This window comes from Chiloscyllium plagiosum, unplaced genomic scaffold (genome assembly GCF_037043375.1).
Source record: "Chiloscyllium plagiosum isolate Xiang-an unplaced genomic scaffold, Cpla_swu_hap1 HiC_scaffold_2, whole genome shotgun sequence".
In the NCBI taxonomy this organism is placed as follows: Eukaryota; Metazoa; Chordata; class Chondrichthyes; order Orectolobiformes; family Hemiscylliidae; genus Chiloscyllium; species Chiloscyllium plagiosum.
In genome coordinates this window covers 89,868,578-89,883,845 of record NW_028270140.1, presented here as the reverse complement: position 1 = coordinate 89,883,845, position 15,268 = coordinate 89,868,578, and the positions used below count along the sequence as shown (strand labels likewise).

The 15,268-nt window shown below is 40.8% G+C and overlaps 1 protein-coding gene across 3 annotated transcripts in view; it reads left to right on the top strand.

Annotated features, from left to right (window-relative positions):
• Positions 1 to 15,268, top strand: part of LOC122560288 (small conductance calcium-activated potassium channel protein 2-like) — a 159,352-nt gene that overhangs the window by 20,109 nt on the left and 123,975 nt on the right. For all 3 annotated transcript variants that reach the window (XM_043710851.2, XM_087998588.1, XM_043710870.2), the window contains exon 3: positions 14,418 to 14,836. In XM_043710851.2, the coding sequence (XP_043566786.2) occupies positions 14,418 to 14,836 (419 nt within the window). The remainder of the gene's footprint in view (positions 1 to 14,417; positions 14,837 to 15,268) is intronic.

Here is a 15,268-nt window from a genome sequence, read left to right as displayed (position 1 = left end):
AACCCACAGGGGTCCCCATGGCCACATCTTCGACCAGAAGGAAGTGACAGACATTAAAGGAGAAGTTGCGCAAAATGAGCACAAGCTCACTCAGGCGGGGGAGGGTGCTTAGTGGAAGGGGATGGTTCCGTCTGTCTTGTGATGAAGAAGCAGACAGTCCACAGATCATCCTGATGGGGATGGACATGGAAAGGGATGGCATGTCCACGGTGAAGCAAAAGCAGCACCTGGAAATTTTGAAACTGATGTAAAATGCCAGAAGAATGTAAGTGGAAAGGGACTGGACAAGATAAGAAAAAAATGTCGAGCCAGGGTAGGAAGAAATACGGTTGTGGGACAGGAACAGACAGAAATAATGTGTCTGCCTGGGCAGTCCTGTTTGTGAATTTTGGGAAGCAAGTAAAAGTAGGCTATGCAGGATTGTGGGACTCTCAGCTGGGAAGCTGTGGGAGGGAGCTCTCCAGAACAGATGAGGTTAGTGACAGTTGTGGACACAATTGCTTGGTGTACAATGATGGGGTCATGGTTCAGGGGTGGTAAGAGGAGGTGTCTGAGACTTAGTGTAGAGGTTATCACACCAGACAACAGCACCACCCTTGCTAGCAGGTTAATTGCAAAGTCAGGGTTGGACACTAAACAAAACATAACAAAGAACTGCTGGAAATATGATTGACTAACAGACAAAAAAACAGGGTGGGTCATTCTTGCATTGGCAGACTGTAATTGATGAGGCATTGTAAGGTTCAGTACATGCTTACAGTATGTATAAATGTTTTGGAGGTGGGGACCAATGCAGTATTTCTAAATTTGCACAAGTCACAAAGGTACGTAGGCTTGCATGTTGTGATAAAGATGTAAAGCAACTTCAGGAGGATTGGGTCAGGCTTAGTGAATGGGCAAGAACATGGCAAGTGAAAAAATGTGAGGTTATCCAACTTAGAAGAAACAGTCTTCAGGTAATTTTTTTAATGGAAAGAGTTTGGAACATGTAGATGCACAAAGAGACCAAGGTGTTTGTGTTGATAAGTCACTGAAGGCTGACATGCAGATGTAGCAAACTGTTGGAATGTTCCCCTTTACTGCGAGAGGATGGTCAGGAGTAATGAAACTTTCATCCAATTGAATTAGTTAGACCGCACATGAAGTACTGTGCATTTTTGGTCTCTTTGTCTCAGAAAAGATATTGCCACAGTAGGAGTGCAATAAATGTTCACCCGACCTGTTCCCGGATGGCAGGACTGTTCTATGAAGAAAGATTGGTGAAACTGGATGAGTGTTCTCTTGAGTTTTGAAGAATGAAAAGTGATCTGATTGAAACTTGTAACATACTTAAAGCAAAAACAGAAGTTGCTAGAGAAACTCAGCAGGTCTGGCAGCATCTGTGGAGAGAAAGTAGAGTTAACATTTTGGATCCAGTAACCCTCTATGCAACATACTGTAGAAGGGTCACTGGATCCAAAATGTTAACTGCTTTCTCTCCACAGATGTTGCCAGGCCTGCTGAGGCTGTCCAGAAAGTCTGGTTTTGTTTCCGCTTTCTTGCATCCGCAGTCCTTTGTTTTAAAATACTTAAAGGGATAAGCAGGTAAGCTGTTTCCCCTGGTTGGATGGTCTGAAATCAGAGTGCAAAATTTAACAAAAGGAAGATGTCACTTAGGTCTGAGATGCAGATCAGATTTTCTTGACAACTGTCGTGGGCGGCACGGTGGCACAGTGGTTAGCACTGCTGCCTCGCAGCGCCAAAGACCCGGGTTCAATTCCCGCCTCAGGCGATTGACTGTGTGGAGTTTGCACATTCTCCCCGTGTCTGCGTGGGTTTCCTCCGGGTGCTCCGGTTTCCTCCCACAGTCCAAAGATGTGCAGGTTAGGTGAATTGGCCATGTTAAATTGTCCGTAGTGTTAGGTAAGGGGTAAATGTAGGGGTATGGGTGGTTTGCGCTTCGGCGGGTCAGTGTGGACTTGTTGGGCCGAAGGGCCTGTTTCCACACCGTAAAGTAATCTAATCTGACACAGTTATCAATTTTCAATTTCTTTTGATAAAAGGGCAGATAGTTTCGCTTTTTCTATATTGATGTCCTGGACTCCCCTCAATCTGTAGTCAGATAATCATGGCAGCTTTTTAGGCCAATATTTGTTATTTTTTTGAAACTATTTTAGCCTGTGAAATGTCTGGTATAGTAATCAAATGATGGACAGTAAAATCTGATAGCCTTTATTTACCCCTATCATAACAAATATCTTTAAAGTTTTTATTAATTTCTCCTTTTGTATGACACAATCTTCATTTTAATAATTAGAAAATGAAAGGTGATTAGAATATTTTATTTCCTGGCTTGCTTTTTCTGAGAATTTTTTTTCCCCTGGATGAGGGAGTCCAGAACTAGAGGGCATAGGTTTATGGTGAGAGGGGAAAGATTTAAAAGGGACCTAAGAGGCAATGTTTTCATGCAGAGGGTGGTGCGTGTGTGGAATGTGCTGTCAGAGTAAGTGATAGAGGTTGGTGCAATTACAAATTTTATTTGGCATCTGAGTGGGTATATGAATAGGAAGGATTTAGAGGGATACGGGCCAAATGCTGGCAGATGGGAAACCTGGGGCACGGATGAGTTGGACCGAGTTTCCATGCTGTACATCTCTATGACTCTGTGCTTGGTTTCTTGATGACATAATTGTTTTTGGATGACCAGAGATCCCTATACCTTGTGACAGAATCGGGCTTTATTTGGAACGATTCAATCCATGCCACAGAAATTGTGGGCAGCACGGTGGCACAGTGGTTAGCACTGCTGCCTCATAGTGCCAAAGACCCGGGTTCATTTCCCGCCTCAGGTGACTGACTGTGTGGAGTTTTCACCTTCTCCCCGTGTCTGCGTGGGTTTCCTCCGGGTGCTCCGGTTTCCTCCCACAGTCCAAAGATGTGCAGGTCAGGTGAATTGGCCATGCTAAATTGCCTGTAGTGTTAGGTAAGGGGTAAATGTAGGGGTATGGGTGGGTTGCGCTTCGGCGGGGCGGTGTGGACTTGTTGGGCCGAAGGGCCTGTTTCCACACTGTAAGTAATCTAAATTGTCAAATGTTTGTGGGCTGCTTTTTGAGGTCAGCAGCAAATGTTGGCTGTTACTATTAATCCAGGACATGTAGCCAATTAATGTACTTGCAAATTAAATGCTGCCATTGTAAATGCAAGTTATCAAATTACAGACTTCCTACTTTAAAAAAATCAAACAATATGTATGATTAGTATTTTTCAATATAACAATCACGTTTTTTTGTGAATTATTCTTTTATCTTTAATGAGGTAGAGAACATATTGATTGCAGACTCATTTGTCCATGCCAGTTTTATTTGGTGTTAAAAACTGCAATAATGGCCAAAAATGATCTCCTGTGTCATTCATTTCGAGATAACATTCACAAAAATTCTCAAAATAACTACAAGAGCAAAAATACCTGGATTAGACTCTTACATTTTGGTAGTATGCAAAATCCAAGTGGCGATCTTTCTGTTGTGTCATATGCTGCAAAGGTCTGTAGAATAAGGGCAAAGTTAGGAAAATTATTTCAGAGCATGTTTAGTCACTGTTTATAGAAAATAAATTTGATGAAAATAGAGTGTACCATTCTTGAAGTTTATAGCATTTGTGTTTTAATTAAGCAGAGTTTGTTGTTAATTTTGTTAAGCAATTCTCTAATCAATCAACCAGGAGGTTTGCTGCTAGTCTGGCAGGTGTGTCGATTTGAATCAGTTCCCGACAGAAGATACCATGGTAGTGGTGTCTTGTGGCACCTTATTATTATCCATGCTTCTGGGCCAGAAGATCTGGATTTGCGTCTCATCTGCCTCAGAGTTGAATAATAGCATGTGAGAGTAAGTTACTTAAAACAAGACAGAACATAATAGTTATAGAGGAAAAAGTCAATATGACCATGACAAGTGGTGACTACAGTCTGAGGATAGATGGCATGAATGACCAGTCTTTTATATTTTTTTCTCTCAATTTCTTGATGCCATGCTCCTTCTCAAAATCTTCCGAACTACTGAGGTGCATTAGGTAAATGCCAGCAAGTTAATCTCTTTTTCATTATTTACTGACCTATAGTCTTAAAAAGATCCCTTTGTCCTTTATTTTTTAAAGCAGGGATGAAGCTGTTATGTTGATAGGAGTTAATTCTCCTGTAAATGTTCCCTTTTTAATTCAAGGTATCGAATAGTATATTGTGTTCTTTGTTTCAACAATGTAGTTAAAGCCTGCTCTTACATTATTTTTCACCTTCCATGGATCTCTCAATCCATTGTATGCTATGATGTGGAGGTGTTGGTGTTGGACTGGGGTGGACAAAGTTAAAAATTACATAACACCTGGTTTTAGCCCAATAGGTTTATTTTGAAGTATAAGCCTTAGGAATTTTTAACTTAATCCTTTGTACCCAATCTTTCTTAAGAAACCATTGTGTTACATTCCCTGGACTCTTTCCTTATATTGTTCTGTAGTATTTCTGACTATCGATATCCTAAATTCCTTCAGCATCATCCTTGACCACATTTGTGCTTATTTCCCTGTTAAGGTCTCCTACAGCCTATGGTGGAGGATAGCCATTACGAATAGTTTAACTATACTAATTTGCTGTAAGATCATTGAATCACAGGGTGATTCACTAATTAACTTCTATTCCAGTTCCACACATTAATTGACTTTCTAATTCCAGCAAATATCTTAATTACAGGATGTTGACTGAAAATCCTAGCACAGCTTTGCTGTAAGGTTCTTTATTCATGCATTTACCCAGCCATGACCCCTTTTGGGCTATGTCAATGGTAAGATAATCATTCCAGCAGTTTAATGCCGGAGAAGTTAAAATTAAGCTATTTTCAGTGTAGTGAAACTAATAGCACTAACCTAATCCTTAACCTATTCCAAGCTTTAATATAATCATCTATTTACAGGCATTTTTCACAATTCTGACAATAGTTTTGGCATATGTGATATACCCCTTGAACTAAACTTTGCAATGATATATTGCTATTCTTGGGATTACAGGAGGAGCAGAAATGCTTACTACTTTGAGTTAATATGTATCTACAACTGAAAATAAGCTGGCATTGTTCCATAATACGTGATGTGGAAGATTGAGCATGCTTTCATGTAGATATTCTACTGTCACTTCAATAACTTTACATTTACACGTGCAAATAGTATCTAGAGCTTAATACATTCTTGAGGGAATATTGAAAAATTTGATCAGACTAAAAGGGACAAAATCCAAAGCAGAGTTGTGATGGCATAGCAAAACAAGAGAAATGTGGTAACTGCTTAGCAGCTGTATTGAGGATTGATTTTTGAGAACTTCATTTGTTAGGATTCCCAACAAACAACACAGACCAGGAACTATCAGTTATTAATATTGTTTCTCTGATGGATCATAGTTGTGTTGAGATTACAACAGGACCATATGTTATACAGTAAAAAAAAATCTTCAACATATTTCTGCATCACAATAGATGATTGAAGCAATAATTCATTCTTAAAGTGCACATTTGTCTGTTTTAAGTGACCGTAAATTTACTTTTTATTGCTTATTATTTTACGGCGTTATCTAGAGAAATTAATACAAATTTAAAAATACCATCTCTTTTTATGGTTCTGACTAGCTTTCTTTGTGGGTAAAGATTCAAGAACTGTCTGCCTGTTGCACAATGTATTTTCAGCTAAATCAACAAATTCAAGTTTTTTGTGCACCAACTGCCACTCCATCAGTTAATATATGGTCCAGAGAGATTCAAGCTCATTGATCTTAATGTGTGCATTTTAGTTGATGTTGATAACTCTTTGAAAATAATCTGATTTTGTTACCTGGCTGTCCAGACCTATCAGTAAGTGAAATTCCTTTGTTTGTGGATGTACATATTTTGATTTGATTTCTTCCAATATGTGATATGAGCCAATTTTGTTTAAAGCCATTACACATGTTTGGGAGAACAGAATCATGTTGAAACACTCCAGTTGTTTCTCCTCAATGATACTTTCTAAACTAAAATCAAATGTACCAAATTCAGTGAAGCATAATCTGTCAGTAGTATACTCTGTCAGTATTTGTAAAGGCAAGTGAAAGGTTTGCATATAATCCTTGGTCAGAATGATCTGACTGGTTAATGTTATGGTTACAAATCTTTTGCCTCCTTTGCCAATCTGCAGGATAAAGCAACACCCCCCTCTCCACCATCCTGCACCTCCAGTTTCCTGTTGGCAAAGTGGAGAGCTAACTTACCTTTCTTGGGCCATAATGTGGTAGAGTACCACATTATAAAGGCCAATTCCTGGCTTGCGGCATTTGAAATGTGTACAGCTGTGTTTAAATATGGTGCTAGTGGCATGAACATGACAAATTCCTGTCACGCTATTCCATGACACTGCTGTTGCGGAAATGCATAATTAGCCAGATGAAGAGCAGAAGACTTTATGTGAAAGGTCGCTATGAGCCACTATGGCTCAAGCATCATAAATCTTGCTAGTAAACGTGTTAACTCAAAATGGGAAAATCCGGTCCACGTTTTCTTGTCCCTGAATTGAGCTGATGGAGATTTGTGTCATTCTTCAGTTTAGTTCTTCTAAGAACTGTGTCATGTGTAATCTATAGACAACTTGAGATACTCTTGATAATATAGTCAATGTGTTGTTGCAAAATATCTGTTTGATGGACCATCCTAATGGTAATGTGAGGAAACAATATCTATTGATAGTTGTCTGCTCTCAGAGTTCAAGGGAAAGAAGTGGGAATCTATATTTTACTTGGCATTGGTCTTTGGGGAAAGGTGCTTGGCATCTGAGGACGTCAAATTAAGCTAAACGTAAGCTAAATGCCATGGATGGGATTTTGGAAACATCGGAAATGCTGGGTAACCTTCTGCAGGAGCACAGAGTAGGAACGTAGAGTAGGAAAACTATGTGGACATCATTTATCACATTGATCAGTCTCCTTGGATCTAAACATACACACTGTCATCTTTCTTCAAAACACTCAAATCAATATTTTGCTTGACTTTCTGGATGATTTAGTTTCGTGCCATTCAATCCAATTTCAGTCTGAGCTTCTTACAAATATGAATTCAGCACGTAAGAAGAGGGTTGATTCTGGGTTGGGTATCCTCTTTCAGATGTAACACTGCATCGCCTTTTAATGTTGAGTAGTATTGAACCACATGGGATAAAGGTTAGCCAAGTGATGGAAAGGTGGTCTGGAATCTTGGGTGTTACCATTGACAGGTTTATTACCTCATGGATCTTCTAATATTTAAGTCTGAACATACTGATAGAGCAATGATAGAAGATTCATTTGTTTCAACAGTGTTAAAGGATTCAGTGTCCATCCCAAGAATACTTATTGATTTTAAGATAACAACAACACCTGGGATGTCAGACCCATTGTAAGCAGTGAGCTAAGTTCATGCAGACTGCCCCATACTTCTGAGTGCATCCTGTTTAAGATGCATGAAGGGATGAGATTTGCATAAGCACCTGTGTCAATCTTGTCACACAGTTCATATTACCCATTCCTTTTAGGATAGATTACTTGAATGGAGGTAAAGACTTCAGCTTTTCAGAGGATGTCCCTGTGGTGTGTCAGGTTGACCACATGTGCTGTTTGACTGGAGACTTCAACATTGTGGCTACCTCTTTAATGTTATGGTTATCTTTTCATGCCATGGATGGGATTTTGGAAACATCGGTAATGCTGGGTAACTTTCTGCAGGAGCAAAGAGTAGGAATGTAGAGTAGGAAAACTATGTGGACATCATTTATCACATTGATCAGTGAGTTGGCTGAATATTTGCTTCGGCCTTTTCATTTGTAAATGTCAGTAACATCAGTATAGTTTGGAGTGCGAACTGATCTATTAATGGAAATTAGTAAATAGTTAATGAGCATTGGGATTTAGTTGCTGAGATCACGATTCCAATTAATTGCTCAGCCAATTTACTTAGGAGATTACATTGCATAACTAATCAATTTCCTACTCCTGAGATATTGCCATAGTTCTCTAATGTTTAGTTGTTATTAAACATTGCGAACCACTTCTAAGACTTTTTAAAATATTATTTGTTTTCTGATTATTATTATTGATCATGAAACAATTTCCTTTTCCTGTATGAACCTGTTGCTTTACTGCTAATAGTAAATCGTTTGTCTGGTCTAAGAATTTACAGTGATTTCCTTCGTCATGTGATTTTAAGTTGATGAAATGGTGCTTGGATTAAGGAAAGGAGCCATACTCCATGAAGGATTGCAGTCACCTTTCTGTATTAGAGAGAGTCAATTGATTGTGTATAGTTTCAAGGTTAACCAGTCCAAAAATATAAAGTGAAAGTAAGAACACAGGCGTCCATGAACGACCACAGTGGTATGAGGATTGAAACTGTGTTGTTGGCTTTACTTCAGTACAGGGACAGAAATAAACCAGACTCCTGTTCGTGGAAGTACAGTAGTGACCATATTAAAGTTTAGTCCAGGACCAAAGTCTGAAGAAATGATATTGTATCTTTAATTAATAAGTTCTATTAAGTATACAGCATTTCTAATTTGTTTAAAGCCTTGTGAAAGGGTATACCTATCATAGAGTAAGTACAACAAAGGTTCACGAGAGTTTTCCCTAGTGTAGTGGCAGGGTGGATTTTCTTATGAGGTGTAATTCAGGAGACTTGGCCAATATTCTGTGCAGTGGGCAGTGATCTCATTGAAGTGTACAGAATGATAGTGTTCAATAGTGTAGATACAGGAGAAATATTTCTCCTAGCTGGGGTGTTTACGACTGGGAACACAGTCTCAGAAAGGGGACTGAATGAAGAGGAATTTCTTCATTTATGGTGGTGAACATTTGAAATTATTGACTCAGAGGACTATGGAGTCTCTGCAATTGAGAATGTTCATGATGGAGACTGAGTGATTTCTACATATTGTACATATCAACAGATATGAGGCTCGTGCAGGAAAATGACACGGGGGTAGATCAGTTGTGATTTAGTTTAATAACAGAGGAGGCTTGAAGATCCTTTTTCCGATGTTCCTACTGGCTGCCAGGGGACGGATATTTCTTTTGTCAAGGTGATAATTCAAAATGATAATAAAACATTGGCATTTTAAATCCTCAATAAAATAATTGTAACCAAACCCTTGCTAGACTTGAAGGTATTTGTTTGAACGAGAGTGATCAGAAACAGAAAGAGAACAGAAAGTACATTTTACAACTTCCAGAGCCCCTTCTCAGCTTGGCCTGATTTTAACTCGGTGATGTGCATTTAAGTGAGGTTTTGTGACACAGTCTAATGCCAGAAAGTGCTGGGAGCTCTCGTGTTCAAGTCTTTTCAAATGACAGAATACAATGGAATTTCTTTGTTATCACCACACCCTGCTCCCCCCAGAACTATCAACAGTGCATTGCCGTCACATTCACTAGGAAATGTTCTTCACACTGTTACAAATGCGAAGAAAACCTTTTATTTGGCCTTTATTAGGAATCAATCACAACTATTCTGAACTTCCAATTGTTTGTCTTCATTTTAGCTGATACCGAATCCCTAGCTCTGAATTTTGTTTGGGGAATTTATCCTTTCTTCTAGACAGAGCCTCCATTTCATCTGATGGGGCCTTTTGTTTTGCAAATCGTTGTCTTCAAGGGGTTGAAGGATGTGGAAGACGTCCACAGGTATGATCAGATACTAGTGCTCCTATAGTGGAGGAGGGCTTAATAAATTCACCCTCGTCCAATGTATAGCCAACATCAGTTGGCTGGACATTTCTGAGGAGTTTTGTCTTTGTCAAATATGATCTATCAGGGAGACAGGATTGAAATCATGTCGATTGACTCCATGTATGCCAACGGATTGGGATGATTATTTAATCTGGCCAAGTGTGTCTGGCATCACTCTGGGTCAATCCGAAGGCCAGATGCATGGTATAATTTCTCCAGAAATACCTGACCAATGGCACCACAGCTTTGTTAGAGGTGAGTGGAGGCTCCCTCATCATTGAAAGGTTGTTGTTATGTTAGTGTCATATGCAACTGACCATGGTGTTTCCAATGTGCTTCCATCCAGGCTATGAAGGAAATCCATTGGAATGTCATGTATATGAGGGCATTTCTTAAAGCCCCCATGTGAAGTCTCATCCTTACCTTATAGTCTGGTGAATTTTTGATTTGAAATTGTGATCGCAGAGATGTGAATCCTCATGGCATCGCATTGACAAAATGTTTACAAACTTCAGTTATTATTTGTTATTGATATATGGACACCACTGACAAGGTCAGCATTTATTACCCTTCCAAATTGCCCTTGAACTGCAAAGGCCATTGCAGAGGGGTAATTCAGAGTCAACTACATTTCTGAGAGTTTGGAGACATATGTAGGTCAGATTGGGCGAGGAATGCAGATTTCTTTCTCATAAGGGTGTAACTGGATCAGGTGGGTATTCATAATAATCATTACATGTTTGCCATGAGGTTAACATGTTTTAGATCCTGATTTTTTAAAATCAAATTCCTCTCTCTATTTGCCATGGTATGATTTGAACCCATGATCCCAGAACATTAACAAAGGCCAACAGGATGGCTGTTGCCACTGCACCATCACCTCCCAGACTCCCAGACTTCCATTAACCTGCATCTTAATGGCCTGCATTTTCATCCCCAAAGAAGAGTGAGAAATGGTAAAATTACCAGTTTGATCCATCCACCTTGGAAAAAGGTTCCTGCAAGGTTGAGATTTTAATTGTTGTGGAGGGTGGGCTGGCATATTTTGTGTGGACTACAGTCCACCAGCCAACCTGGGAAAATGTCTGAGGGCCACAGGGGGTGCTGGGTGAGGAGACAGGCCTTTTTAAAAGCCCACTTCCATGCTGTCAGACTTTGCTGCAGCTGCAATAAGGCAAAACATTTAGTGGAGAGCCTAGACATCTGTTACACTATTGCAACACCTGAGATTTTCTTTAATGACTGTTCTTGCTCCTTGATCACTGCTGTTAATGTCACAATGTTTATTTACACAGGTTCAGAGCTTTCATGTGCTAGTAGTTTCCACCAAAGATGGTTTATTGTATCTGGATGATTGACCTGAACCACTCCACAGCCTTAAAAGGCACTCCCAAATATCAGAAATCCTAGAAATGAGGTTGGGGGAATTGGAACCTAAATGCCATTTCTAAAGGGGCCCTGACTCAGGAGGCTGAAGGCTGACCTTTATAAAATCACAAGTGGCATAGATAAGATGAATAGCCACAGTCTCTTCCCCTGGGTAGCGGAGTACAGGTTTAAGGTAAGAAAGGGGAAAGGCTTAAAAGAGACCTGAGAGGCCACCTTTTCACACAGAGAGTGGTGCCTATACGGAATGAGCTGCTAGAGGCAGGTGCAGTTTCAGCATTTAAAAGACATCGGACAGGTACATGTCCGATAGGAAAGCTTTGGAAGGATATGGGCCAAGCGTAGGCAAATGGGACTAGTTTAGAAACCTGGTCAGCATGGATGAGTTGGACCGAAGGGCCTGTTTCCATGCTGTATACCTCTATGAATCTATGACTCAGTGAAAATCCAGGCTGAAAAGCAAAACATGACAATGAGAATGATACCACTTCTTCTGTATGCTTCTCACTGCCTTAATTGCCTCATCCAAGCCATCAAATCTTAAGCAAAGAGCACAGTCATTTCACCCGTCTCTTTGGTCAGGCTCTTTGAATGAACTGTTCAATCAAGCAGCCAATTAAGGAGAGCAGAGGAGCAAACTTTGTCACAGTGTTAATTCAGGTAAACCAGAAGGATTATGAAACAATGAATTTAGGATGCACACTGTCTTAAAGTTTGATTAGATTACTTACAGTGTGGCAACAGGCCCTTTGGCCCAACAAGTCCACAACGACCCTCCAAAGAGCAACCCACCCAGACCCATTCCCCTACCACTACGGGCAATTTAGCATGGCCAATTCACCTAATCTGCACATCTTTGGATTGTGGGAGGAAACCCATGCAGACATGGGGAGAATGTGCAAACTCCACACAGACAGTTGCCCGAGGCGGGAACTGAACCCGGGTCTCTGGCACTGTGAGGCAGCAGGGCTAACCACTGTGCCACCGTGCTACCCTTTTCACAGCATAAAGTTTATGTTTGAACTTTGCCCAATTGTTGAACTACACACTTGACAAAAGTAGAGCTGAAAATGTGTTGCTGGAAAAGCGCAGCAGGTCAGGCAGCATCCAAGGAGTAGGAGAATTGACGTTTCGGGCATGAGCCCTTCTTCAGGAATGAGAAAAGTGTGTCCAGCAAGCTAAGATAAAAGGTAGGGAGAAGGGACTTGGGGGAGGGGCATTGGAAATGCGATAGGTGAAAGGAGGTTAAGGTGAGGGTGATAAGCCAGAGTGGGGTGGGGGCGGAGAGGTTAGGAAGAAGATTGCGGGTTAGGAAGGTGGTGCTGAGTTCGAGGGTTGGGACTGAGACAAAGTGGGGGGAGGGAAAATGAGGAAACTGGAGAAATCTGAGTTCGTCCCATGTGGTTGGAGGGTTCCTAGGCGGAAGGTGAGGCGCTCTTCCTCCAGCCATCGTGTTGCTATGGTCTGGCGATGGAGGAGTCCAAGGACCTGCATGTCCTTGGTGGAGTGGGAGGGGGAGTTGAAGCGTTGAGCCATGGGGTGGTTGGGTTGGTTGGTCCGGGTGTTCTCTGAAACGTTCCGCAAGTAGGCGGCCTGTCTCCCCAGTATAGAGGAGGCCACATCGGATGCAGCGGATGCAGTAAATGATGTGTGTGGAGGTGCAGGTGAATTTGTGGCGGATATGGAAGGATCCCTTGGGGCCTTGGAGGGAAGTAGGGGGGGAGGTGTGGGCGCAAGTTTTGCATTTCTTGCGGTTGCAGGGGAAGGTACCGCGAGTGGAGGTTGGATTGGTGGGGGGTGTGGACCTGACGAGGGAGTCACGGAGGGAGTAGTCTTTCCGGAACGCTGATAGGGGAGGGGAGGGAAATATATCCCTGGTGGTGTGGTCTGTTTGGAGGTGGCGGAAATGACGACGGATGATACGATGTATCTGGAGGTTGGTGGGGTGGTAGGTGAGGACCAGTGGGGTTCTGTCCTGGTGGCGATTGGAGGGGTGGGGCTCAAGAGCGGAGGAGCAGAAAGTGGAGGAGATGCGGTGGAGAGCATCGTCAATCACGTCAGCACCACCTTCCTAACCTGCAATCTTCTTCCTGACCTCTCCGCCCCACCCCCACTCCGGCCTATCACCCTCACCTTGACCTCCTTCCACCTATCGCATTTCCAACGCCCCTCCCCCAAGTCCCTCCTCCCTACCTTTTATCTTAGCCTGCTGGACACACTTTCCTCATTCCTGAAGAAGGGCTTATGCCCAAAATGTTGATTCTCCTGCTCCTTGGATGCTGCCTGACCTGCTGCGCTTTTCCAGCAACACATTTTCAGCTCTGATCTCCAGCATCTGCAGACCTCACTTTCTACTTGACGGAAGTACAAAATATTGTGTATGTGAAAATGCTTTGTTATAATTTACTTTATATTAGCAATATCAGAATTACTGAGATTGGAAACTCAGCAAGATAAATAATTGCTGGAAAAGCTCAGCAGGTCTGGCAACATCTGTGGAGACAAACTAGAGTTAATGTTTCGGGTTGAGTAACCCTTCCTTAGACGTTATGGTAGCTAGGAAAATGTGGTTTATGTGCAGAAGATGGGGCGAAGAGGGGATAAGGAGTAAATGTTAGGTGGAGATAGAGCCCAAAGAGAGAGAAGAACAATTGCAGAGTTGATAAAAACAACTTCTGCTCTCTTAATAAAAATCAAAAGAATTTTAGATGCTGTAAATCAGAAATAATTTCTGTCCACAGTTCTTTCGGTTTTGAAGATAAATAATTTACCATTCTTAATGGAAAATGAGACGCCAAGTCTCCTCAACTCCAAAGTTACATCCATTAAAGAAAGTTCATTTAAATGCTGTCTTTACCTTAAACATTAAACTTGCAGAGAATTTAAGTTTTGAAAAACAGTTTATGCAGGAGTTCTACAGATGAGGAGGACTAGTTAATTGTCTGTCTGTTGATTGTTCTGGAACAATAATTTTGTAGCTGAGAATTAGTGACATCTCATTTATAAATGATTGCCTTTTGATTTGTCCCAAATTTAAAAATGAAAACACAGTGACGGTCTTTCGGTGATTGAGTATAAAAGGCAGCATTGAATACATATCTAACCCCATGTTCATTTCCATTATGGTCTTATCTGACAAAAAAGCAGAAAAATGAAATAATGTTTCAAAGATATTTGAGTATCTCAAGGTACAGTGTTGTCTATACTGTTCTTTAACGATGTTTTACTTGGCAGTTTCTGCTCTTGAAGTGAATATTTGCCAGTTTAATAAAACTATACTATTTCCTTACAGTTATTCATGGTAGACAATGGCGCAGATGACTGGAGAATAGCCATGACTTATGAGCGGATTTTTTTCATCTGTTTGGAAATACTGGTATGTGCTATTCACCCAATACCTGGAAACTATACATTCACATGGACAGCACGCCTTGCCTTTTCATATACAACATCTACAGCAATAGCAGATGTGGATATAATCTTATCAATACCAATGTTTCTTAGACTTTACCTAATTGCCAGAGTAATGCTGTTGCATAGCAAACTTTTTACGGATGCTTCTTCAAGAAGTATTGGAGCACTGAATAAAATAAACTTCAATACCCGTTTCGTAATGAAGACTTTAATGACAATATGTCCAGGAACAGTATTGCTGGTTTTCAGTATTTCGTTGTGGATAATTGCAGCATGGACTGTCCGAGCTTGTGAAAGGTAAGCTGTTACTGTGAATCAGTTTATTCAATGTTTAAACATGAGAGAATTATAGTTTTGTTCCAAATATTGTAATATTTTAGCAATCAAACGTTTTGGATGGACTTTTGCTACCAAAGTGGGTAGCTCAACACATGATCTATACTGACTCAACAGACCTGTCATGATATGAATTGTTCTCTTGGACTCCGTCTTCGCTCTTTGGAAATGGTGGTGGTAAAGAGAGGGGGTTGATTAACTTTGCTGGAAAATAGACAGCCTTCTATTCAGACCTCACATCAAAAACACCTCCTTTAAACATGTTCTTTCGTTGTCAGTCAAACTGTGAACTTAGAACTGCATTATGCCTTTTGAAACTCAGCCTAATATTCATAATGATAACTCTTTGGAAATATTAACACAGACCTCTATTGTAACAGCATAAACAGATTT